Source organism: Streptopelia decaocto (assembly GCF_964273445.1).
Source record: "Streptopelia decaocto genome assembly, chromosome: Z".
Lineage (NCBI taxonomy): Eukaryota > Metazoa > Chordata > Aves > Columbiformes > Columbidae > Streptopelia > Streptopelia decaocto.
In genome coordinates, this window is record NC_138657.1 from 29,557,331 (window position 1) to 29,585,142 (window position 27,812).

Below are 27,812 nucleotides of genomic sequence, written 5' to 3' on the forward strand. Positions count from 1 at the left end.
TTTTTGTTAGAAAATATTGTCAGGTTCATTGGAAGCCCTACATAGAGTAACCTGCCTGATCAGTATACTGACCCTGAACATCAGAACTGACCAGCTGTTTATTGTCATGCAATGAAACCGGGTTCAGGCTGGAACCTTTGAATCGGTCAGGTTGAAAATTGCTTTGCCAAGATAAAAAAAGCCTCACCACAGACACATAGTTGGAGTTTCCATAGGTGTTAAATCTCACCCTTAAGCTACTACGAATGAAACTTTGTTATCGAATGCAGCCAATCACAACAGAATTCAGGTCATAAGTAAAGTTAGTTTATATTCACAGTCACTAGCCAGACAACAGAACGGATTATGGACATGGCTTTTTTGTAGTTAGCTTCAGAAGGACACAGCAGGACAAAACAGTTGTTGGTAAGTGAAATAATGGCATAGTGCATCACTGCAACTTAGCTCCATTTTGTTTATACCCCCATATTGCACATGAGCTAAATGTCACTGAGGGCCGTAAATGCCAGTGAATAACACCAAGGAGGTAAAACAGAGAGAGTGATAATAAAAGGCTATCAGAGAAAGTCTTATTTTTAATAAGCAGACATAACAGAAGCTACATACTGTCTGAAAGAGATAAAATAATTTTATTTGTTAGCTCTATCAGAGTTACACAAATGAGAAGATAAATCACTGTTCTCTTTTCCCTAGACAACTTCCTTACTGGCCTCTCCCATTGCTTTGCTCATGTTATGTCCTTCTCACGGTCTACAATTCTCCCACTTTTCCAAAGATCACAAACGCATCTGATGTATTTATCTACCTTTGCATTAGGTGACATGGTAGTTGTGTCTCGAAGCACACAGAATCTAACCTTTTAACAACTACTTCATCTGCAGTGTCACAGCTACAGAAATCTCCAGAGCATTTCTACTTTACTGCATTTTCCCTTGCATATTTTGCATGCATAAAGAACAGGTTTTTCATGTGTGGAAACTTTAAAATAAGAGGAATTCATGTTTATAAATTTATACAGTATTATGAGGTGTATGGTAATGCACTGTATTATCTTAAGAAGAAATGCCTTCAACAATTCCTTAACTTAATATGGAGCTTTAGTAAATAAGTACACATTTGAAACTGTATTTACTGGTTCCTGTTTATTGCTCTTTGATTGAAACATTAGGTGAATAATATATACCCTAATATTAAACTTAGCATTAGTTAAGGCACATTAGTTCCATGCAGTAAAAACAATCAAGCTCAATCCAAAAACAGCCTAGCCAGACTCCAATCCTTACCTCACAGTTCATCTGAATAGGTAATAATTAGCTGTAAGTGTGAAAGATATAATCACTTGACATGTTAAGTGGTTTGTCCAATTAGAGTGAAATATTTTGAGGTCTACTCAGAAAGTTCAAAATGTGCCACAAGACAAGAGGTCCATTTATCATGCTGTAATAGCATCTTCATAATGTGGACAGATTTGAATTGTGCTTGAAGCATGGAAAAATGCAGTTCTTCTACACCTATAGCCACACATGCTATACACAACACCTTGCCTAGACAATACCAGAAAGCAAAATTCCTTTCCTAAGTACATTTAATAATCTAAGACAACACATTCAAACATGACTGGCTGAAGTCCGCCACTAAAATAAAACTAAGCTTACTTTCAGTACTGCCACTTCTTATGTAGGAGAGAGTTTTGGTTAGCAGTGCTAATCTCATTTAAATGCAGACATTCTGGCCTCTGCCTTCAAGTTTGTGCAGCTGTTAAGTGTTTCTCACTGACCACTGCCCTCTTACAAAAAGATGTGCTTTTCATCTTGAATGTATTACCAACAATAGCATAGCAGTAAAACGAAGGATATGTGTAGTCCTTGCTCTGAAGCAGATACAAAATCCAGAAGAATAATTTGTCTATGAAAGGATCTAACTAATTACCACAAATAACATATTGGTCCATCTTGCTTACCAAAAGGATGCTGAATTTGGTCTCCTTTTTTTCCATTTTAGTAGTACAGAAATAAATATAACACTTTGAGTTGCCAAGTGCAATTCTTTAAATTTCGAACAAACAAAAACAGAAAGTGAAATAAGCAATTCTCTTTAATTCAATAAATAGGCCATAAAGAAAATTTTAAAAGTTCCTTTCCTTTTCAGGAACAAATTTATCTTTAGGTACAAATTTTGCTCTCAAATATGGCTCATATAAAATATTTTTAGATAAAAGGAGTACAGAAGCCAGTCATTATCAATACTAGGTGATAGTCTGGACACTAAATTTTCTAGCTATATATCCAAATACATTAAATAGCTTGTTACTTTTTCTGACCCAAGAAAGTGAAGAACAATATTGTTCTGACACCCCAGTTACACATGTGCAGTGCACTTCACAGTGTAATAAAAAAAAAAATAAAAATTTTTAAGTTACTGCAAAAAACCTCAAACCCATATAAGTAATTTCTTCAATATTAAAAGGCCTTCAAATGAAAGATCTTAGATATTGTATTAATTAAAACCCATCTCAGGTTCACTGAAACTGTGTGAACATTACACCTAACATAATGAGCAATAAGACCTAAAGAGTATTTACTCATTTATCCATGGTTGATGCTTAACAAGACCATGAACAAAGAAATCTAATAAAGTTGTTTCAGTTGCAACAGCTATTAAAAATGTGATGAAGAATAACTATGTCTTAGGGCCACTAGACTTTTTGTCCATTTTGGCGGAATCTGGAGAAATAAGACCGACACCACCTGCAAGGCTGGAGCGTCGCAAAGATAATTCAGAGGGAGGAATATGACGTAGCTCTCGGCGAGACAGTTTTACTGAAGTTACTCCTTGAAGCTGTGTTACAGCTTCTCGTCTCTGGATGACAGAAGGTAGCTGAGGATGAGATTTCAAAGGCTGAGCTTCATCTGTTCCTGTTTTGTCATCACTAGTACTCGACAAACATTCTTTGTTGCACCCAAATTCTGAAACATCTTCTCCAAGCTGGTATGAATTCTGCTGTGCTCTTAAAATACTTGTTCTGTCTGTTTCTTTTATTTTCCCTGGGTGATTATTGGTTTCAGGGTTAAGTGTTGACCTGAATTCTTCAGAAACAACTTCTGCTTCATCTTGACTGGATGCCTTGTCATCAGCACTATTATCTAAAATGAAATTTATCAGGACATAAATAACTAAAAGTTACAACTCATCTGAGTGCCTGTTGTTGAGAAATATTAGTCAGTCAATATGGTTTTACAGCATCAGTAACTTGTGAATGCAGTAAAAAATTATCAGCACATCACATTTTGTCCTTTCTGTTAAAATGTTTGTCATCTACAAAAAAATCAGAGGTATTAACTGTTACTTTTCTCTGACAATGTGCTGGTAATACAAGCCTCACCATTCTAACATGTAATGTATCCTAGTAGGCAGTCTTGAAACAACTGAACCATGATGGTCAAATATGCAATTATTCATATATTCAAAAAGAGCCAGCAATTAACATTCAGACAACAAAAAAACACATTCTGCAAATTTGACTGTAATGTACACACAGGGCTTTTATTATTTTAAAGCTCAGCAACAAATTATAAAGTTTTTATTACGTGTGTTGCAGCATGCCTCAAAAAACATATTCAAAAGAAAAATAACTAAATACAGGGTATTTATTATAAGATTTACAAATATATGTATTTGAAAAAGTTGGAAATTCACAGTGATCCTCTTCTCCTTGCTACGATTTGGCTAGGATGGGTGTTTTCCCACAGGGACAGATGTCTTGAACTACATGCTGCTTTGCATAGTAGACAGAATAGTCTTTCCCATGCTCATTTATAATCCAGCCTCTAGAATATTGATGTTCACAGTTTGACAATGTACTTTATAGTAATGAACATGTTGGCTCATTATCCTGCCTAGAGGGCAAGGGCTGAGCCTTAATTCACTCTGGGAGCAGCAGGTATGTGACTAGCACCTGTGTGTTAGGCAGTGCTCAAGTGGAAAGAAACAGACGTATCTGTTGGGACCAGTCATGCTGAGCCTCAGGAGGAAAGACATGGCCAACAGGACTGTATTGTATTGTGCATACAGGGTATTGGTGGTGGCATCAACAGGTGTGAGACAAGCAAAATAGTGACAGAAATTGAACCTTCTGTTCTCCTCCACCTGAAAAACTCTGTTGTAGGTTTGGATTCTGGCAAGTAGGATATGAAACAATTAAAAACTTGAAGTACCAGTTGGTTGTTGTTTGGTTTTTGACTTTTTCATTCCTTTTTTTTTTTGATCTTTTGTGTGTGTGTCAAAGCAGAGAATCACATTCAAAAGATTTTTTTCTCCTACAAGTGTATAAATCCTCTGAAAGTATGGAATTCTTCACTGACAATCTCCCAGTAAGTAACTTTAATGAAGTGCTAGGAGCACCCTATCTAAAAGCATGGCATATGAGAAAGCAGTTAGTTACAATGTCATTAGGATTCTTTTCACACAGTAAATTTCCTTTTTCTTAACCACAACAGTTTGAGGTTTTAGATGCTGAAGTTATGTTAGAATTCAGAGAAAACAGAATACAAATTTAAACCTTTAGTATACCACTGCTACAGCTACAAACCAATGTTGTCTCTCCTTTGAAACTTGGGGACAGGTGTAATATATTCCTGGAGATCCATTAGCTCAGTAAAAATAAGGGTTTTGTGTCTATCTAATATACTTCTGTGTGTTCATCACTCTTCAAATGGTCTATTGACAATTGCATAAATATTTTAAGACAATATACTTACATTTAGTGGATGCCAATAATTGATGGGATGATTCTCCAAAGAGGCTCTTCAATTTCTTCTTCAGTTCTCTGCTGGTTTTCTTATAGAAAAATAAGTCTTTTTCCAGTCGCTGGACTTTTACTTCATATCCTTTCAAGGTTTCTGCAGTGCCTTCACTATCTTGTTCTAGGACAAGTGAAACTAGTTTAAGAACCGTATATCTGTGCCAAAACCCGAGATGCCCAACTAGACAGAATTATGTCTTGTATCTTGCTGACACTTTGCTTGCAGTCTGTACATTTTAACTAGGATGACACAGGATCAAAAAGGCCCTGCCAACCCCTCTTGTCAGTTTTAATAGTACTATTTAGAAGATCAAGATTAGCAGGATGTGTATCTTTCAACTTCCCAATATACACAGATTCAGTATGAAAATACAACAATTTAAATACTGCTTTAAAAAAATATGTGTCTGTTCCTCAGCATCCTACACAACATCAGAATTAGTCACAGCCAAAATGTATCTTTGAACCTTATTGTTTTTTGGGTCTTTTTTTTTTAGTTGGAATATAGTATTTCTCAGTAGTGACTGATGATAATACTTGCTGTACAATCCCCCTCCCCAAAGCAAATACCTTTGAAATGATGCAGTATTAACTGTAGTTTTTTCTCATGTTCTTTGTGTTGTAGGGTCAGCTGCCTGTCACACTGCAACTTGACGTGTTCAAGTGCAGATTCTAATTCACGTATTATGTTTTCCTGGTCTATGACCTTCATTTCCTTTTCTTCAATCTGCAGTTGTAATTTACGTTCAGACTCACGTAGGCTAACAATCTAGGAAAGAAATACATTTCTTTTGATTTATCAAACCATTTTCATAAAAGCTTTTACCCGTCTACTTAATAGACTAGAGCATGCAAAAGCAATGGTCTCTAAAAGTCATAAGCTAATAATGGAAGCAGACTTGCCTGCTGCTACAAGTTTACACTTTAGAAATGAGCTCTGTACATTTTGATCACATGGACTAGTGGATTTTTTTAATACCCTGTGCAGAATTTAAATGAAAATGACAGTGTTTTCCTGATTCTGGAAAACTTCCAACTTGCATTCCACAGGCGACTTGTTCACAAAATCACTAGAAGTTTGCCCCAGGTCACAAAGACACCATGTTCTAATGCATTTCATTTTTATGTTTCCAGATGTCAGTATGATTCTTCAGTATTTGGCTGTACACACTGTAGGCACTGCAGTCAAAGTTTATACTGGATTTAGAAAAAAAAATAGGAATACTAGCCTGAGCTTTACCAAGTGTGTAGTTGGGAGGAATTTCAATATGACACCATTATTTAAGTATGTTGCTGATTCAAAAATAAGCAACACAGAACACTGGAAAGGAGCAATGAAATTTCCAGATTTGCAGCACCTTTTAAGCTAATAACCCCAAATCAGGATATACAACGTTAACACGCAAGTATCCTATTTAGGTAAATGTAAAAACAAAACAAAAAATCTGAAATAATAGCAAATGTATGTGACCTGAAAAAATTTTCACCAAAAGCTTGTTAAATATATTTTTATTTCTTGAAACCATTTAATTTCATTATCTAGAATAGTAACTAGCCAAAACAAACCTTGTTGAAATATTTGAAGAGAATAGCTCTGAGCTCTGGAGCAGACAAGGAAACTAGTTTTCCTATTACATTATTCTCGCTCTGTGAAAGAATCTGAGAAGATGACCTAAGCAAGTGCTGGCGATTCTGAATACTTTCATTCTTGTAATCAATAGCAGCCTCCAGGGCTTCAATTCCTTCTTCCAGCTGGAAAAGAACATGTTCTTCCTACAGAGAACACATGTGTGAGATCTTAAAGAAACAAGGGTAGAACTAATCTTTATATATATAAGGTATTCTTTAACTTCATTCTCAAGGGTGAAACTAAATTCAAGGGCAAGACAAACTAGTAGCAGTACAGAGAATGGAATGGGAAAAATAAGAAATTTTGAGAAGCGAGGCAAGTAGGGTTCTTTCTGGCACATTATCATCTCAGCCACATGCCCATACTGCTTCTCAAGTCCTAGAACCCATCTGTGCATTTTATAAGAATTTACTGTATCTTCCATGAAATCATATTGGTCAATGCAAGTGTGGACCATCCAGGTAATATGACTTATTTTTGCTGTAAAAATATGGAGGCCTTCAGGTTAAGTTTATTTTTTCACAAAATCCTATGAAAACAATTAAGGGGCATCACTATGCAAGTACATTGGCTTGTTCTGTGTCCTGACATTAAAATATCTGCCTATGATAAACCAATGAACTTCTAATTCCCCCACCTCTGATTATATGATCCTTAGGCCACTGGCATTTGTCAAAGCACTAGTTAAATTAAATCCCGCTGAACATAAACTTGGTTCACTAGTATGTAAGTAGTGCTACCATAGCAGTATTTTAACATTGCTATTATATTTACAGAAGTACCCAACCTCATTTCCTTGGTTCTAGCTTCTCTAATATTTTGAGACATTTTAGGTTCCGACTGGAACACTTTATTATACAATGCTACCTAAAACCTGTATTTATCTCAGAGTTGCTTACTTACTTCAGGTGACAACACTTTACCGTCTTTCAGCTTCTCATCCACACTATTTCTTCTTCTGAGCAGCAGATCCCTTTCCGTCTGGAGAACCTGAATTTTTTCCAAAAGGTCTGCCTTATCTTCACTGGTGCTGCCCTGAAGCTGCATACCTTTATCACACAGTTCCTGATCCAGCATACTTAAGCGAGTAGACAATTTCATACTATCTTTGTTTAAAGCCTAAAAAAACCACAGCAACCATAGATATGAAATGAGATACTCCTTCCAGTAAAAAAATGCAAGTGACACCATCACATTCTGCAGTGAAAGACTTGTCTGCTTCTAGCATGTGATCCCATTTATTTTGACTAGACAGCTGCCATAACATTTACTATTTACTTGGAAGAAGAAAGGAAACAAAAATGCCCAATGTGCACTTTTCCACATACTAAAAAGTAAAGGGACTTTAGACAAAGACAAGAACAAAAGTAAGTCACAATGATACTTCAAGTTTTATTTGCTTTTGCTGCTGAAAAATAAATAATGCAAAATGTTTCCCTGTCATATTCTCTAATTTGTAAAAGGACTGGGACAATTTTAGATACCATATTATTTAATGCTCTGCAATAACAGAACTCCACAGTTCAGATTTTTGTTTTGTTGTTGGAATTTCAGGGAGAAAAAGTAAAAAAAAAATTATTATTCTGTGCTATTCACATTTTAAATGTTGATTTGCTCAAGCCACACAATACCTTCATGGCAGTGGTAGAGACACATAGAACACGGCTTGAGCCTCTTCTGCTATCTGCCTTCCCCTCCACACCTAGTCTTTTAGTCAGCACTATAATTGTGTTGAGTTTAATGTTTTTTCTTAAATTACCTGGCTAGATCTCAGTTTCTTGATTTCCAGGTGGCTCTTCTCTTGCAATAGTGCTTCTTTTTTGGCTACAATGGCTTCTCTTTTCTTTAAATCTTCTTCTAGTTCTCCTAACTGTTCACGCTGTTGAAGAATTCTTTCCATTTCTTCATCCAGCCATTTCTTTTGCTCTTCTAATTTCTAAAGTTTAAATAGAGAGCATTAACCAGGACTTTTTGTGAGAGAATTTTATGATTATGTTTTTCCTTTTTTTTTTTTAGAATAACTGATAAAATTGTAGAAGAAATTGACATTTCTAATGTTAACTTTAATTCTGCAGCAGCCTTGACTCAGAATAATAGAGAAATTGAACGAACTTAAAAATGAGGCTCAGCAATGTTACATTACTACATCTTGTATAAACAAATTTGTATCAGGTGCCTTAATTAAATGTATTCTTTTTCTAAGAACAGTTATATAAATAGATGTCTTCTATATAACCACAGCAGGTAGGTTTGGATTGTGCCACAAGAATTCAGCTAGCCCACTTTCATTGCCTTATACTTGCCAAAGACCAGCTATTTGTGAAAAAACATTAGGTGACAAGAAATTAAAATGTTGAGAGAAAGACAGTAAATGAGAGCGCTGATCCTGGTGGTACACTCCTTTATAATTCTTTTCTGAAGCCACAGTTTGTCAGTGGATATATTCCTGGTACGACTAAAAAGTTGCCTTTATTTAACTTTAAAAATTTATTTTCACTTTTGAAGACTCTTGGTAACTCATGAAACTTTCATGTTCCAATGTCCACACCTGAAATAACGTAGGTGGCACTGCTGCATAGGACACCTACTTTTCTAACCTTGTTAGGAACAACCAAAACCACAGACTCTGCCAGAGCAAAACAAAATCAAACCCCGAAACAAACACCACCCCCCACCCCAACCAAATAAGCAAAAAACCCCCTGAACCAAATAACAAAAAAACCCAGCACAAAAGAACCATGGAATGTTTGTAACAGTTGACCAGGATCACCCTCAAACTTACCAGACAACAAAACCTACTGAATTCTCAAGATCTCTGAATCAGCACTTTTTACAAATCATAGAAAGGAAATACATTAGAGCCTCTCTTTTCCTTCATTAAAAAGGAGAACAAGAGCTGCTAGAGTATAGTCCAAATTTTTGCTACAGCAAAAAAGAAGACAAAACTATGATGGAATACCCTTCTTCCAAACACTTGACAAAGATGACTATGGATGAACAAAGCAATTTTTTTTTCCAAGCCCACACAGAATCGGGAATAGGTTAGCTACCTGTAGTTTCTGTGAAGCCTCCACTGAGTTATTTTTCTTCTTTTTAAAAGCAGCAATCTCTTCATCCTTAAGTTTAAGGATCTTCTGTTGTTGCTCCATCTTCAGCTGAAGTTCCTATAAACAAACAAAAAGCCTCATGCTTCTTGCCTCAGTCAGTCTGTTTTTACTGTGCATTTAATGTCAGAGTCCACAAAGTAAACAATCTGAAGTATTCACCCTAAATTTACATGTAAAATTGCAATTCAGGGCTAGACATCATACGAGAAAACAAACAAACAAAAACGCTGAAGAGAAAGGCAAACTGAAGATTTCTGTGAAAATGTTTATAGACAATTTCTTCACTGTCAAGAAAGTCATTACTTAAAACTGGAAAGCCTAGCAATATGTTTTATCATCTTTGGGGAAACAGAGGCAAAATCAGTTCATCTCATTCTTTGTCATAAATAAATAGGAAGAATCCTACTTTAATTTGTTCCTGGTCCCGCTGAATCTCTGCTTCTAGTTGCTTCTTTTTTTCACTCTCTTCACGCAGTCTCTTCTGTAGCTGGGTCTGCTGATGCTTCATCTGAGCCACGTTCTGCTCAAGTTCTATTGCTTGTCTCTCGCTTTGGTTAGATAATGAAGCCAGATTCTTAGTGTCTTGCTGCTGCTTCTGTAAGGCCTGAATGTTCATGGCAAATTTCAGCTTAATAGCAGGAAAACGTAAAACTAAAACATGACTCAGCTTCATTCTTTATTTCACTGAACTCTTAAGAGTCAGCAAGACTTACTAACTTCTGCCCAAACAATCACTCATTTCTGTGGTTTCTGAGCTATCTGGTAAAGTCAGCACAGGCAGAATTAAGCAACACAAAAAGGTAAAGATACAGCTCATACGCAGCAAAACAATGAAAGTAGTAAAATCTAACAGAAATCACAGCTCTGGAAAGCATACAGAGACATTATAGTGCCAGAACGCTGGTCCTGAGCTCAAGTGAATAAGCCAGCTACCTCTTTCGGTATGGTGCTTGTCTGACCCACCATTCTAGGACCAAAAGGCAACACAGCACCTAAGCTGGCCCTACACAGAACTTAAACTTAGGTACAGCAGAATTTAAAAGTAGAAGGTCAGTGCGAAACAAATATGACTGTATTGGGCTTGGTCTTGCAAACCATCACTGATTTGCTTAGATCTGGAATTTATTTAGTATTTTCATAAAACATAGATTTTATTTATGGCAGGTAATAAACTTGTAATAGCCTTCTTGTGTAGGTTTTCTTACGGTACTGCATACAATGGCATACAAGCATCTCATATCACCCACTGCTTTCTTGGTTTCTTATCTACCAAGAAAATACTGTATTTATCTAACCATGTATGTGTTAAATAGCATTCTGAGTATAATAGTACTAAATTTCTCCTTAGCTACTTCAATCTGTCTAGCTTCCAATTTGTAAAACAGGTGAGAGTTTTACAAGCAGAGTGTTAAGGTTCAGAAGTGATAGTGAGACAGATATTTGCAAATCTTAATTGTCAGATCAGAAATACCTGCACTTTCAACATAGCTGCATCCATCTTCTTCCGGAACTCTTTTTGTAACGTGACTTTCTCAGGAATGTCTCTCAGCTCCTTACTCTCTAGCTCCTGAAGCCACTTTTGTGTTTCAGCCAGTTCCATTTTGGCCTGCTTGGATTCTTGTTCCAGTTTAGTTATCTTCAAAGAATATTGCCTGCTTACAGACTGAGCATCCTTACCTTAAAGACACCATAAACGACTAGTTTAAAAACAGCAGGATAATGAGCTGAAATGTAACACTTGATTCTGTAGTTGAATCTTTACTTCTTCCTTCCTGTCTAAACCAGTAATTTCTGAGACATTTTCTAAACCTAAAAAAACATGAAGTTCCTTTTTAACTCTGAAATAAAGGAAGGAGTATTAAATCTGAATTCTTCATGAGTCATCTGATGTCACCAAATAAAGTGCCACCTGAGTGTCAAATAAAGTGAAATTCTTCTGCCTAGTGGAGTTTTTACCAAAATAGCTCTCCTGTATTTCTTTTTGCTTTTTCCAGAAGAATATGCCATTTATTTATTACTCAACTTGCAGCTTAATAATCAGTAAACAATTTCAGCTTCAGCTTTTACTCTCTGACTTGCTATTTTTGGGTGATCTTTCCCAAAATACTGTTTTTGGGTGCACAGAATCTTTACCAGTGCCAAAAAGCAACCTCAAGAGAAGGTATGCACAGGAAGAGAGTACAACTGAAGGGGCTGAGCAAACACATCCTTACTGTCATCATAAGCCTAGTTTCTGTCAGGCATATACACCCCAGGACAGATATGTAAGAGATGTGGCTAACAGGGACACTGACCTTTTCCCTCATCCACTTCTGACTCCTGCTTCTCTACTTCAGTGCTGGGAATGCTTACATTCCCAGCACAGTGATGTATCTTCTCTCCTATCCCAGACACCACATGACAAGTACATGTCCGCGAAGAGATCAGTAGCACTGAGCATACATGAAAAATTACACTATTGGTGGATAAAAGCAATAATCAGCAAAGCACAAAAAATATTTAATAAATATATATGTGTACCATAGCAGTGTAGGCTGTAATCAAAATTTACAGCCTTCAGTGCAAACATAGCAAGTAATTAATTAAAGGTTTGAATCTTTAAGTTCTTAGAAGTATTATTGTGTAATTACGTAAAAACTAAGACGTGCATGATATCAGAAGTTTTGTGACTTTTCTGAACTTCTTCATTGTAATTTTCCTTACAGTAGCCAGTTACCTGTTCTTACTAATTCCTTGATAAGTTCCTCTTTCATTTTGATATTAAGTGCAAGTTCTCTCATTTTGTGCTCGGCCTCTGTGAGTCTCAACTCTGAATTCTTTAACTTCTGCATGTTAAAAACATGACTTTTCTGGAGGCTGTCAATCTCTTCACCTTGAAAGAAAACAAAGCAATATGGAGATAAAAAATTTTGAATACACTCTGTATCCACAAGATCGTGCTCCATAAAATTTTATGTGTGGAGTTCTTACATATGAAGTAAAAGAACCAAAAGGAGATAACAGTGCGAAGAGTCATTCCCCTGCCATGTGTCTAAACAGGAAAAGAAATGATGGCATGCACTAGCATTTCAAGACCCAAAGTGGGAGGAACAATATTCCTGAACCATTTCAGTGCATCTCTGATAAGATAATAGCATCTATTTTCTTTCATTGAAGCCGTACTAAAGATTTATATCTAAACAGCTCTTTGATGTGTGAACTGCTTTCTGGCTAGTAAGTATTACTTAAACATTAAGGTCACTGACATCAGTTTCAGAAAGGGGAAGAAGAAAATCTTGAAAGCCTATGTTGAACAGTAACAAAAAAATTACATCCAATATATATATTTTGCTGGGAAAAATAATTACATTTGCTAGAGACATTCTTGCATATTCTGACACTGTAATAAGATTTTTCCCTCACGACTTCCATTTTACCTGTGGTTGTGTCAGTCTGTAGTGCAGATTTGTTGGATAAACCAGACTTGTCTGCTTGACACTTCATGTCATTTAGATCAGGAAGAAAGCATCGAGAAGCTTGTTTTTGTGTCCATGTTCGGTTTATGGAATTCCTAAGGAAGAATGAATAACATGCTACATTCCAAACACACAAGGTTTTTAACATGATCTTAACAGAGAAGAATCACAGACTCACATAGGCATTTGTACTTTCTTTGTTATCTACTCCCCACTGCCCCAGCCCTCCTGATCTACATGGTAGATTCTGGCCCCGAAACAAGGGTTGCGTAGTCTTTATTCAATCAGAACCCTATGTTTATTAAACTTATTTTGTAATATGCCCAATTAGTCACATAAATTTACCATAAGTAACATCACAAACAATCACACATTATGGCAGGATTAGGCAGTAATACTATCTTTGTTATACATTTGTCTGTAACAAAAATTAAAGAATAACCAAAAAAATTACTTAAATGAGGTTTTCTTTTTGCTGCCTGTATTTTCTTCCTCTTCATCACTCTGATCAGAGTGGTGGCAGTGAAGGACTTTATCCTGATCTTCTATGTTGCTCAGTATCATCTGGCTGCGAGCACGGAATTCTGCCATTATCCAGGCCAGGGAGAAGGCAGGGGGGCTGGTATACACCTGCCAAAAAGCATGCAGAAAGTGATGGGTAAAAACACTTGCAACAATTTAGCAATTCTTTACTTATATTTTTTTAAATTTCAGTCTAAAAGTCTGACATCACCTGAGCTTGCAAGCAAAATTACACAGGTTTTCTGTAATAACTCTGAATACCTTTGTAACAAAAGGTTTTGCCAGATCTTGGAGTACTTGTTCCAAACGTGACAGAAGGCACCGTTAGGAAATTACTATCCAATGTATTCAACATATTGTTAAGAATAATAATTCATTTTTGATAATGCTTCATATCTGAGCCCTCAAAAACCTCAGGAAAATACCAGAAAAGACTATGGCTTTAGTACTTGTAAGTGATAATTTGAAGACTGAAGGTTTTTGACAATTGTGGCATAGCTCATGTCCATTACAGACAGTAAAAACTATTTTTTTCAGAGTCTTCAATGGGAAGCTAAACAGCATCTGAGAAAGCTACCATAATTTGTCACACAGAGTGTAATTATTGAACTATAGCAATTACAAAGTAAAGAAAAAAAAAGTTACATTTGGATAGACCTTACCTTTCGGGTCTCTGTCCCTAAAGGTGGGTGAAGGGGGTGTAGCAGACTCTTTGTGAGTGGGACACTGTATGGCCTCCTTGCAGATTCCGCAACAGCTGGCCCATCTTCACAAGCATTTGAGAAGTCCAAAGTTCTAACATCTGCAAACTTCTCTAATGTTTCTTTTAGCTGATCAATAACCATTTGCTGTTCCACCATTTTCTCATTCTTATGGGGAAAAAAAAAATGAAGCAAAACTGCTGCTTATCATGAGCTCTGTATCATATTCACCATTTCTAAATTCCTTACAAAGGTCATGAATCTTGTGAACCACTCACTGATGTTAAATTCTTCTGCAGTGCACTGGCAAATTCTGCACTGAAAATTTTATGACATATCATTAACACACACACACACACACACACACACACACACACGCCCCCCAACTCCAATAAACTTTAGAGACATTTTTCTCCAGAAAGACCTATCCCAATTAAGTTACGTTAGCTTATCTAGGCATCTAGTGAGTAAGTGACATACTTATCAGCCCATGCTTGCTTTATATGTATGTTTATGGAGAAGTACAATGTGAATTAAACAGAAATGTTCAAATGAAACACATGGTCTGAGTCTAATTAATTAAACATGTATGCAGGCTTCCTCTTCGTCTTTGAGCAGTTTCACTTTAAAGATTATTTGTATTAGTAAACATAAACATGTATATGAACCCAGGATCCCTTATACAGGCTACTTATTTTTCTTCTACCCAGCCTGAACTTCGCTGATAACGCTAGCTTAGAGAATATATTTATCTGCTTCTCCTACAGCTGTCTTTGTACATTGTTGAAAGCTACTTATCTTACCTAAACTGATTCATCCATAAGGCCAAGATTATACCAGTTTTCAACTTTCTATATTCCTTTCAATTCTTTTCAAAGTACCTTTAAAGTCTGGCCTAGTAACTAAAGTAAAGTTGAACAGTAACTAGTGACAGGCAACCAAAAGCAAAATATCTTTCATTTAATACATTCTCCTACTTGGAATAATACATTTTTATTTATTCTTTATATCCTGTTTTCTTAGACTCCAAGTTCTTTCCAAACATGCATAGATTATGCCTTGCAAATTGACATCTTGTTGGAATACGATACATAATACTCCTGTCCATAGGAAATAGAATATATATGAATGCCATACTTGTTATGATTTTAGAAGCAGTAAAGGCCAGCTGCTCCACCTTGAAGCCATTATTTGACCATTTTAAGGTTCTTTGTCCCTGATAACTTTGTACATAAAATCCCACAATGCAACATGTTACATAAATACATAAGTCTATAAACATTTAATATCTATCTAGTACATGCAACTTTTAAAGTTCTTATTCTGTTATGTATCACTAAATTACGTATTCCTGTGAATACAACTTAAAATATTTACAGAAGTGTTTGCTTTTCATAATTCTGCCTATTTTATATGTTTTTAAATAACAGTGGCAGTTTAGTGGATTAAGTACCAAAATGGTGCCACAGAGCTCTTAAGCTTCTCTCCTGTCTCTGATACTGAAACAATTATGATCTTTTACCTACACTGTGACTGCTTGTGTGACCCCCACCTTCTATCCTCCAGAATTTATATAAGCATTATCTCAGTGTATTAAGTTGGCACTATGCTGTGCAGGTTAAAAAAAAAAGTCTAGGCCGAAGTGACAGAAAAGAAAGAAAGTGACAGAGCAAACAAAAATACGATGACTAGTATACTCACTTTTCATTCATTGACTCTCCCCAAGCCATCAGCAAAGAAGAGGAAAAAGGAGAAAAAGTAGAATAAGGAGAAGAGTACTAGCTAACTATGCTTATGCTTTTCTCTTAAAAAGTCAGATAATAATTTATTTATCATCCACATGACAGCAACACCAGGAGAGTATTAACTATTCTATTTAAGGTCTCCTGGATCTTGAAATGTTCTATACTTACTACCCATCATAATTTCATCAGCAAGCACAAGATCTAGAGAAGGAAGGAGGCAAGCAGTGTTTCTACTATGTCACCCAGTTTTCTCTAATAGTAAATGCTTGGAAAATTAGGATGAAATTCTGTCTTATAAAGACAAAAGGTAACAATTCTGTAACTCTTAATAAAGGTATAACAAAATACGCTTCTATACAACTTTTCAAATAAAGCATTCTATAGGATCTTTATAGTATTTTTTGGATTCTAACAATCTTTAAAGGCCTTTCAAATCCTATTTCATCAATTGTCCTTAAACTACTTAGCAATAATACACATGTGGGGAGAAGGGTGTGTGTTACACTTTAGGAAGCATGGAGAGGCTAAATGATTTACCCCATGTTATACAGGAAGGCTGTGGCACAGCTAGGCTGATGTACAAACTTCAAGAATCACACTATTGTGCTTCATCCACTAGATGAACTCAACTCATTAAGTGACACAGCTCTAATTCAAACAAAATGCCTGTAAGATTGACAAGCAGTTATACTGAAAAAAAATCCCGAGGGACCAGTCTTGAAATAATGAATGCATTCATACAGTGGAAGGATGGTTCAATACAGATATACATAATGTGTACCAGAGGAAAAATACCTGTAATCTATGTATTTCTTGAGCCTCCTTTAAAGATTCCAGTTGTTCTTTATTTTCCTGTAGTACTGTCTTTATCTGATTCTGCAGTATCTGCAGTTCGTGATCCTTCCGGCTAAATACTTCCTCATCCATAACTAGAGCCTGCTAGATAATAAAAGAAAAGTTCAGCTGGGGAAAATAGGACATTATTATTAAAAACAAACCAAGAAAGAAACAAATTCATTTGTTGTTAAAAGGTGTGATCGGAACTGCAAAGTTTTGAGGTACGTATGGCAAATTGTCTAAGTGGTTTCGCTGGTTTCTTCTGGTTATTTCTTTACTTCTGCTTCATCTATTGATTTTCTTCTGACAAATTTATTTCTTCCAAATTAAATAATGTACCCATAACCAAAGCTATTTTATCAAAGTAGATATCTAAATCCAGCTATTCTCTTCAGGGTGCTGTGAGATACAGACACATGATCTCAGCATCAACCATAAGATTAATACACTTCTCAAATTAAAAAATGACAGCTGACCTCATTTTGCAACCCAGATAACAGCCTAAAAGTTAAAGAAACCATAAGAATGCTTCTTCAGATGTTCATGTGGATAAATAATCCAGTACTGATTGAAGGAGACTTTCAAATGTTGTTACTCTTCCAGAAAGCCTGTAGAAGCCAAATATGAAGTATGGAAACATCACATCTTATTGTTCTAAAGCTGGGTACAACTGTACAACTAGCTTACCTATGTCTTTCTCTCAATAAAATATAACTTTTAATAGCTTTTAAGAATACATTGAAGAACCTGATGTCTCTTCAGATAACAGAGCTTTTTCCAAAGTCTGTGTACCAATGCAAACCTTCCTACTAAATGTAGTTGACAACTATATCCTGTCCCCAGCTGGTGCTGTATCATTATGCAGAGTGGAGCCAACTACAGAAAAAAGTTTGCACAGATGTTAGCATGGTGACAGAGTGGGGCAGGATAAAGTGACAGAAAACTAAGTGGCATATTGTCCATATTGTATTAGACGTACATAACTAAAATCAGACTATATTTGCTCATTTCTATTGGGTGTAGATGTCAGTGGTTTGGTGGGGGTGACTGCAGGGATGGTGTCTGTGAGAAGAGAGCAGGGTTGCCCCATGCTGGACACGGCTGGCTCCAGGTGACTCCAGTCAGCTCACCACAGGGCACAGCTGAGCCCCTCAGCCAAGGTGATGGCCCCTCTGTGATATTTAAGAAAGCGCACAAAATGTCAAACAGGCCAAAGAGAAAGGAACCAAAGAAGTGAGAAAAAGCAGAGGGAACACCAGGAAGAGGAGAAGGATGAGGTGCTCCAATTGTTGTCATCACTTTAAAGAATGAGTCCTGTCTGCAACTCCTAACCTAAAGATACAGAAATCATTTCAGTTTTAGGTCAGTCTGCTCATATAACAAAGATAAGAGTGACTTGCAAAATAACTAATCACGAGCTACAGCTACTACTGACCTTGCAGCTCTAGACATTTTGAAGCCTGCACGATTAGTTGCTTCTTGCTTTAACACATATCTTGGGACTGTGGGATAAAGTGTCCTTTAGCTGAATGTTGCTCATTATACACTAAAAGGATTATGTAATGCAATATGCAAATGTGTAACAATTGTCTCTTTAGGCTGTGAACACAGTGATAAGATTTTGTATATAATGCCTTTTACTTTTCTTGCTGGCATGATGGCTTTATTCTAGCATCCAGACTTCTGTAGCTCTGTAATCAAACAGTATCTCATTTCTGTGTGCTAAATTTGGCCCATTTATATGCACATCAGGTAAAACACCCTGGTTTTGGGACAACACTCCGTGGTAGAGCTGACATCCACACTGTAGCCCAGGGAGGACTCATGCTGGAGCAGAGGGATATTCCTGCCCTTGCAGAGGCTGTGTGAATCAGAGGAAAGGTGTGAGGAGGAAAGAACAGCAGAGAGAAATTGCTACGTACTGACCATAAACCATCCCTCTATGTCCTTGCACCCCTTGGCAGTGAGGGACAGGAGTATGGAGTGAATAAGTGACGATAAGCCTGGAGAAGGTGAGGAACAAAAGCATTGTTTTAGTGGTTTTTTGTTTCCCACTACCCAAATGAGCAATTAATATTTTCTTTTAATTGGTAATAAATTTGAATAATTTTTCCCCAATTTGAGTCTGTTTTTTTAATTGGTAAGCAATCTACCTGTCTTTATCTCAACCCACAAGCCTTCTCATTCCTGTTCTTCCTATTTTCTCTCCCCAGGTCCTGCTGATGGAGGGGTGAATAACTGGCTGTCATGGTTTAACCCAAGTTAGCAACACAACCATGATAGCTGCTCACTCCACCCCCCCCCCCCAAAAAACAAAAGCGGGGGAGAGAATCAAAAGGGAAGGGAGAAACATGGATTGAGATAAACACAGTTTAATAAAATAACAAAATACTAATAGATGACTAGTAAATATATATATAAAATAGAAATAAAAGATATTCAAAGCAATTTCTCATTAACTCCGTCCACAACAACTGAGCAGCCAGTCCCAGGAAGCCACACCTGGTCCCAACAGCAGATCCCAGAGAGAGAAAAGAGAAGAAAAAGGCAGAAAAGCCCAGAGGCCTCTGCAGGATCACAAAAGGCTGGGCTAAATGTCCTGCACCAAGGCCCGCCCCCCAGCTTGATAACAAGAGCAATCAAGGGAAAGCGAAAGAGCAAACTGGAAGGCCCCACTCTTATATCTGAAGCATGATGCTAATGGGATGGAATACTTTCATTGATCAGTCTGGATGTCAGTCAAACTCTGCCCCACCCATGTGCCCCTTCCCCACTGCCTCACACCTGTGGCCAGAGCACTCAAAATGTCCTTGGCTTTCAGATCAGAGCAATTAAAAACACTAACTCTGTGCTGGGGCGTTATCTGCTTGTTCGCAAACTAAGTCCAAATAATGAGCATGCTAGCTATGAAAAAGAAAGGTTTCTAACTGCATCAAGAAAATTAACCCGCTTTCAGTCAAACCAGCACAGTGGCTGAGCAGGAGTCTGGCTGTTAGCTATGACTAACCCACTACACCGCTACTTTTATTTTGTGTAATACATCATTATCCAGGCAGTCATAACTGTTAGCAAAGAAATATGTATGTACACAAAAGAATAGGTCCACTATTAGCTACTAAATCTGTCCATATGCAAGCCCTGCTCTTCAGTCCGTACTGTCACGTTGATTTTAGCCTCTCCCTAACCATCTCCCTCCTGGCCCTGGATGGCACACTCATCTGGGGAAATTTAAGTCTAAACTCAGCACTTATACTGTTTTGAACCTAGGAAACAGAGCTTTAAAATAAGCTACAGAAGAAAATCAAGAAGTAAGAAAAAAGCTGTGATTTAGATTGATTGAGAAAACAGACAGAATCTGTATATGCAATTGCCTGATAACAGTCTACCAGTTTATCACAGTTTGGTGTGCAAACTGAAAATGGGTGGATATTATAAAAATCTACCTTGTTGGAGCACTATCTCCTTCTACTAAAAGACAGACTCAGATTAGTTTTTCTGCACTGTTTATCTTACATCAGAACTTCACTCGTTTTCAAATTAGTGTACATGTATTTTAAGTTACAAAATTAATTTTTGTTTGAGGCTTTGTTCATTGTACACTGATCTGCATTATTCTGGATGTTTTGTTATTCATAGTCAACATTTTAACTCACTACATCCAAAATATGCACTTCCTAGATTTATATGGGAATGTTCATTAAAAAAAAATCTTTATCTGATCATGTGTCAGTTCTGTGAGAAGACATTATCATGACTGAGAAGGCCAAGAGCTCTTTGCCCCCAAGGTCATTTTCTAGCACCATTATCTGCTGTTTGAGAAAGAGCTTATTGGAACTACAGGAATGACAGGATACTCAGGGGATATCTGCATGCTAAGAAGCCCATATCTTGTTTCAAAATGCTCACCTCAGCTAGAAAACTGTAAAGAAGTATGACGATACCAAAAAGCAGAAAGCTGATATACAAGCGTCAGAAAAGTGATAAAACAGAGAAATCTGTAAATAATCTAGAAAATCAGTTAGCTGAAAGGATGATAATGAAAAGGAAATGCAGGAGTTCTTTGTGATCTCATTGCTGAAGAAATACACATTAGGAAATTAATTAATGAAAATGGCTGAGGTACTTGCAACTTCATAACTCTCAGACAGACTAGTATATACTACATACATAGCTTTAGATAATATTAGATAAAAGTTGGGAAAACTTAGTCCATGGGTTATTTGTAAGTACACTGATACCTGTGAAAATGTCTGCATTGTAGTTATATCTGTAATGCTTCTGACAGATTAAATTATTTGCAGGATTCACAACAATTTCTGAGCTTACAGGACTGAAAGTAGTTGTTGTAGTTTAACCCCAGTACGCAGCTAAGCACCGACAGATGCTCAGCCACTTAACTGTCCCCAAGCCCCAGTGGAATGGGGGAAGAGCAAAGGAAGAGTAAAAGCAAGAAAATATGTGGGTTGAGACAGAAATTGTCCAGTGAGTGAAGGTGACGTGGAAGAAGAGAGAAAGAAAACAAGACAAGTAATCCAAATGCAGTTAATGCAAAACCAGTCGCTCACTGCCTTCCACAGGTAGACTGATGCACAGCTGGCTCCTGAGCAAAAGACAGCTAATGCACCTAAACATTCCTCCTCTCCCTTTTTATTGGTGAATGCGATGTTATGTGGCATGAAATATCTCTTTGATTAGTCTGGGCCATCTGCTTGGTTGTGTGTGTCCCCAGCCTTTTGTGCACTCCCTGATCTGTTCATTGGCAGGCAGAGGCAGAAACAGAGAAGGCCAAACATGGTGCAAACACTGATCAGCAAGACCTAAAACATTAGTGTGTTATCAGCATCATATTGGTCACAAATCTTATACACAACACCCTACGAGTTGCTATGAAGATAATTAACTCCATCCCAGCCAGACCTAGCATACTAGCACAGCCAAAATAACAAATCTAACAGATAAAACTGCTCAGCCTCTTATAATCATCTTCAAAATGAATAGCCAAAATATAACATTACCTGTCACTGTCATGATTAAGATGATTGCCTATTCAGTCATCCATTAAAATAAAGCTATGTTCCAGGGACTAGACAGACAAAATTAAATGAGACTGTGAATTTAAATAGTCAAATTAAGTACAGGTAAGTGTAACAGATTTACTATTTAGAAATTGAATTAAAGTTTAAGCAGACTGCTCTTTCACATAGTTATTTAAATAATCAGCTTATAATTTAATACCTGGCATTTCTTTAGTTCCCTCTTTAGCTGAAGGATTGTGATGTGATGCGACTCTTGGCTGGTCCCAGTCCCCACGTCAGTTCCCTGCATGGCGAGATCTTCCTTTCTTACTTCCTGCACCATAGCGATCCAGCTCTGCAACCTATCCCGCTGACTTCTTTTTAAGCTAACATCATCATTCAAATCAACCAGAAATGGGAAGGCTTCATCTATACAATTTCTATAACTGAAACATTGAACCTGAAGCCTGCAGAGCTGCTCCTCAAGTGAACTGATACGAGATCTTTCTTGATTCAAGTCATGTGAACACTGATTACTGACTTGCTGGTTCTGCAGAGCTTCTCGAAGCAATTTGATTTCAAGTTCCATTTCATCAAACCGGTCTTGATCGGGGTTGTAATTTACAACTGGTTTATTTCTTATGTTTCTGGCTCTGTTGGCATATTTGAGGGAATTTAAAGATTCATCAAAGTCTGACGAGGATGGACTTATACATGTTATCATGACAGTCTTGGCATTTCCTCCAAGGGAGTCTTTCAGAATACGGGTGATTTTAGCATCCCTGTATGGAATATGTACACTTTTTCTTTTTGGGTCTCCAAGAGCACTGATGACATTTCCCAAGGCCAACAGACCGCTATTGATTTGAATTGACTCTTTGAAGCGTTCACCGGTATTTCCAGTCTTTGTCACTCTCTCTGATCCTGCCAAATCCACAAAGTGAAACTTGGAAGAAATCATCTGGGCTGACTTCCAAGATGAATCCTGTGCAGCATCAGTATTAGTTTGAGACTCTGCAAACTGTTTCTGACAAATACTGATGGTAAAAACGGCGTGAGATCGACTGGAGTGCTCATTCATTTGTGTCGTGCCTGTGTGACGAGCTGCGTTGCCACTTTCCAAGAGGCTTATCACTTCATCTGCACATTCTACTTGGAATTCCTTAGCACCAACAATCACTTCAAACACCCAGCCAAAGAAAGTAAGAATAACTCAATTAATTCTAAACTCTCCAGCAAAAATTTACAGCAATTAGAAACAGTGACAAATTACAGAAGTATGCAAGCCTGCATTATTACAAGGCCATAGTATACAACTGTAGAAAAATAAGACATTGATATATGAAAAGCATGAGGTAAAACATATCTGAAACCTGCAGATATTTAGTATATGGGCGTATTGCATCATAGCATTTGAAACAATATCTTAAATGCAATACGCAGCCTTACTCATTTACATATTGCTATATGCAAACTGCAATTTAGTTCTATCTATAAAAAGTATGTGCAAAATCATCTCAAAGGACAATTTAAAAAATACTAAAAGTAAAAAAGTTTGGAGTAGAAAATATCATATATGGTAAGAACAGAACTTCTATATAGCTGAGGTAGGTGGGCCTTTTGGACAGTATCTATTAGTAATCTAATAATTTGGAAGTGTATTTCTACCAAATACTCCTAGCAGCATATTTTTTTCCCTTTGTTTTAATAAAGGATGGAAAATGTCCTAGCACAATCAACTGAAACTGAATCAACCAGTACTGGAGAAGTAGTTTAAAATATATTGCAGGGTCCTTATGAAGCAATGATATTGTCTGTAAGGTTTGTGCTAAATTAATGCCTCCTTCCAGCTACAGACAAGAAAATCATGGCAGCTCAATGCAACAGTACATTAATATTAAAGCAAACACAACAATTAGAATATGAAGAATAAAGAAAAACAAACAAACAAAACCAGATTATGCAGTCTGAGAATCAAATATCTCTGCAGCAGATTCTTCTAGCATTTTCATGCAGTGGACAGGAAAACTATAGGATAATTGTTAATTTCAAAGGCTCAAAAAAATATCAGATGCTACTCTTAATGAAATGTTCTCCTCCACTCATTTCATACCAGAAGGGGGTAGATATTTGCAGTATCAGTATCAACTACAATTTTTAATGGAGAAACAAAGGTTCAACCTTAAAATACTTATTCAAGTGAATAATCACACACTATTGTCTTTCTAGACAGAATTTCCAAAAGCAATAACTGTATTTCTACATTATCATTTGTTGCAATTTCCGGTGGAACATATATATCGTTCACAGGCATCTAAACACAAAACTGCTTAAAATCAGATAAATTCAGTTTATATTCTGAAAATGCAACTTTTTCTAGTATTAGTAAAGAATAAGCTCTTTTGAGAGAAGGCAAGAATAACCTGGGCACACAACTGAAATACACAAAAATTTAGAGCTGAATCCTACCTGTATTGCCCTTTTCATCTTCTCGGATGTGTAATTCTTTCACAGAGGTCTCCAACTCCAATAAATCTCGAAGTTCTTCCTTGTAAACCTCTATGTAAGACACTTTCACATGGAAGTCTATCTTACAGTTTTCAGAAATATGCTGGAATAGTTCCTGGATAGCCCGTGGGATTATGCCCTTTTCATCCTCTGCAACTGATGCTAAGATACAAGCAAAGATGTCATGGAAGTTTGCAGTGGCTCTGCTGCATAAACTGCAAAGACTGAAGACTGAGATAAGTCTACTCAATATACTAAGGAATCTGAAGAGCTCAGTGTTCCCAAAAATTTTTGTAAATATTTGTTTTCCTGGGGGTGAGAATATTTGTGTGTATCCATTAAGAGGATTCAAAGCTAAGTTCTAAATTGCATAATGTCATAAACGTTACTAAAAATACGGAGGATACTTTAAATCTATACTCCTCAGAGTACAGATGCCTTCTTTATTCCTACTCATTATAGTTGGCAATGACATCACAATGGTCTGAGAAATTATAAATTCTACTTAAATACAGCAAAGATTATTAGTAATTTAGGAAGACAAGATTTACAAGCAACATTTACAGTTATTTCCTATTTTTTCAAAGTAGATATGGAGCACTAATGCCATACTAGTTTTATTTTTGTTGTTGTTTTTTAAATATTCAGTGCCATCGCTAGAGGTGTTTAAAATATGTGTAGATATGGTGCTTGGGGACATGTTTTAATGGAGGATTTGGTAATGTTAGGTTAATGGTTGGACTTGATGATCTTAAGGGTCTCTTCCAGCCTAAGTGATTCTGTGATTCTATGACTCTGAATAAAAGGAATATTTTAATACCTACCAAGAGATTCAGAATGATCTATTTATATCAGTTTGGAATACTTAAATAATAATTTCTATGATGTTATAGAAATGTTTCTCTCAAAAAAAAAGCAGAAAGTAAGCAAGCAAATGATTAACTGCCTAAAACAGACATTTTCAAGGTAAGATAAATGTAGCAAGGATCTCCAAAACACTGTACTTCAGGAAGAAATTCTAGTCTAAGTTGCATGTGAAAATATGGAAGGAAAAAGCACTTTATAAATATATTTTTTTATAGCCTAATTCATAGATAATTTGTTTTCAGAATAGTCTAATTATAATATAGACTTTGGAAGCTTTTTTTTTTTTTACTATAACTTTTCTTCATTAGCCCTTAAAAATTCTGCAGCATGATCTGCTACGTATTAAATATTTAACTTGCACAAATGCATTCTTCACCAGTTTTTAAAAAGCCCAAACTTTCTACAACCTACCAATGTGGCCACCTCCGATGGTGTAAGTCTTCCCAGAACCTGTCTGTCCGTATGCAAACACTGTAGCATTGTATCCCTCAGTCAGAGACACTAGAAGAGGCTTAATGCAAACAGTATAAACTTCTTCTTGCGTTGAGTTTTTGCCAAATACAAAATCAAAAGTGAAGACGCGGTCTTTCCCAATGATAATTTGTTGTGTATTTGGGACTAATCTCACACACACTTGGTGGTTATGAAGTACTTCTTTGGAAAGCAGAGGTCTGATTCGAACCGCGACTTTAACTGGGATCTCCTCCGTGACAGACTCCATCCTTGCAGTCCCCACTCAGTATTCACACAGTCAACAAGAAATCTGTTACCACTTCTGTGTTCACCCCTTTCACAGGTGTCTGCAACTAAAAAAATATTTTTTCCACATTAAGTAATAAATAATAATTAATTTCCTGCTGAAGTAGAACGTTGACATTTCCTAAAGAATACATAAGCACTATTACACTCTTGAAAAGTACCTGATATAAAAGCAGCTATATTAATAACCATTAAATCAATTCACAAATTATTTTTTCCTCTATTAATTTCCAAGCTATCAGACTCAACCTTAGTTCTGAAAGTTGCCTTCTTTTCTACCCGAACGTAACACAGCCATGTAAAGCAACAATATTCTAAGAGCTTGTTAATAAACAGTGTTGATAAAGCATATGCTTACAATGAATTCTCTCATTTTCCTGTTCCAGCTGCATTCATGCTGCATAGGCAAAATAAATCAATCAAACAAATCCTTTTTCTCCAAAAGTTATATGTATACACACATGTGTTTTAGAACCCTCTTTCATGTAAGAAACAGCAGGCATTCGTAACTCAACAAGCACAGATAAAGCAGTTGTGCTGCCTGCAAAGAAGGTAAATTTTAAACGTATCTAATTACTACAAATAAAGCATTGCTCTGATTTAAATCTGCATGATTAAGCACACATGTAATGATTATTTATTAATTACATATATTAGCAACTATGGTTCCTTATACCGCTCCCTGGGTATTTGTTCTTACAACATAAGCAGTGTGCAGTAGCACAACTGTAAATATCAAGAAATAGCCTTTCTTTACAGCTGTCTTTCATGGACACTGAAAAACCCTCACAGGTACCAAATGCTCCTCGATCCTAAACTTTTTTTTAAATTTTTCTGATTCCAATAATCTTTGCAGTGCAAGGGAAAGTTTGGTTGAACTTCCTTCTCACTAAACTCCCACATACTGCCTCTAAGTCAGCTGTATTACCAAACTGGCAGAACTCATCAGCTCAGCCCCCTAAATCCAAGTTTGTTGAAAACAAACAGCTTCAAAAAGATTGTGTTTTATTTTATTCCGTGTATTTCGAGAACTTGGCCGTTCAGAATTGAGAAACTACCTAAAGTTGTAAAAACCGCCTTTTTATTAACTGAGCAGCAGCAAAGCAAATAAGCAAAACACGAGACTGAAATCAGGTGTGTATCATAGACGTGGCGATCGGAAATAACCATATAAACTTACTAACTCCACACTCAAAGCACACTCTGGCAGGTCTGTTTTTATTTATGCGGGTGCATTGCTTTTATCCCCTAGCAAGCACCGCTCTGAAGCGCGGACCTTCTCCCGTGCCTTTCAGAATTACACGGCAATGTCACTGCTCCGCGCCGGGCTGCGTGCGCACCAACGGGTCACGCCCACGCACAGACCCGCTCCCGTGTGGATGCTCCGCGCTTCCAGAACGCGGGAGCAAACACCCTGCGGGGTATTTTCGGAGCGGGCCCGGTACATTGTGCCGTGTCTCGAAGCGCACCTTGTACTCCAAACCTGAGGGGAGCCGGAACGGGATCACGCCCGGGTCTCGGGAACCGCCCGGTGCCGCGGAATCCAGGCGCCGGGGCTGGCGGAGCCCCGCTCCGCCGTGCCGTCCCGTCCCCTGGCGTGTGCCGGGCCCGGGCGGAGGGCCGCGGCAGGGGGGCGCAGGCCGCGGCGCAGCCAGCCGGGGCGGCGGCCGCTCTCTCCCCGTTGTTTACGGCGTCTCGCTTGGCAACGGCGGCAACGTCCGGCGGCGGCCCCGAGGCAGAGCGGCACCACCCCGCACCCCGCCGCCCGCAGCGCCCCCCGGCGGCAGGAGGAGCCGTCCCCTTCCCCCCTCCCCGTGCCGGTCGCTGCCGCTGCGCGGGCTTCAATTAAAACGCAGATAAGCTCC

The 27,812-nt window shown here is 37.4% G+C and overlaps 1 protein-coding gene across 1 annotated transcript; it reads right to left on the reverse strand.

Moving 5' to 3' along the window:
* Positions 1 to 693: 693 nt before the first annotated feature.
* KIF27 (kinesin family member 27) lies at positions 694 to 25,980 on the reverse strand. Its single transcript, XM_082075001.1, has 17 exons — positions 25,600 to 25,980; positions 24,283 to 24,483; positions 22,034 to 22,992; positions 16,757 to 16,900; positions 14,178 to 14,384; positions 13,448 to 13,623; positions 12,955 to 13,088; positions 12,255 to 12,410; positions 11,010 to 11,215; positions 9,945 to 10,142; positions 9,482 to 9,595; positions 8,191 to 8,367; positions 7,335 to 7,550; positions 6,368 to 6,574; positions 5,372 to 5,570; positions 4,758 to 4,922; positions 694 to 3,143 (listed from the first exon to the last, which is right to left on the reverse strand). The coding sequence occupies exons 1-17, from the start codon at positions 25,907 to 25,909 to the stop codon at positions 2,680 to 2,682; spliced, it is 4,233 nt and encodes a 1,410-aa protein (XP_081931127.1). The 5' UTR covers positions 25,910 to 25,980; the 3' UTR covers positions 694 to 2,679.
* Positions 25,981 to 27,812: the final 1,832 nt, after the last annotated feature.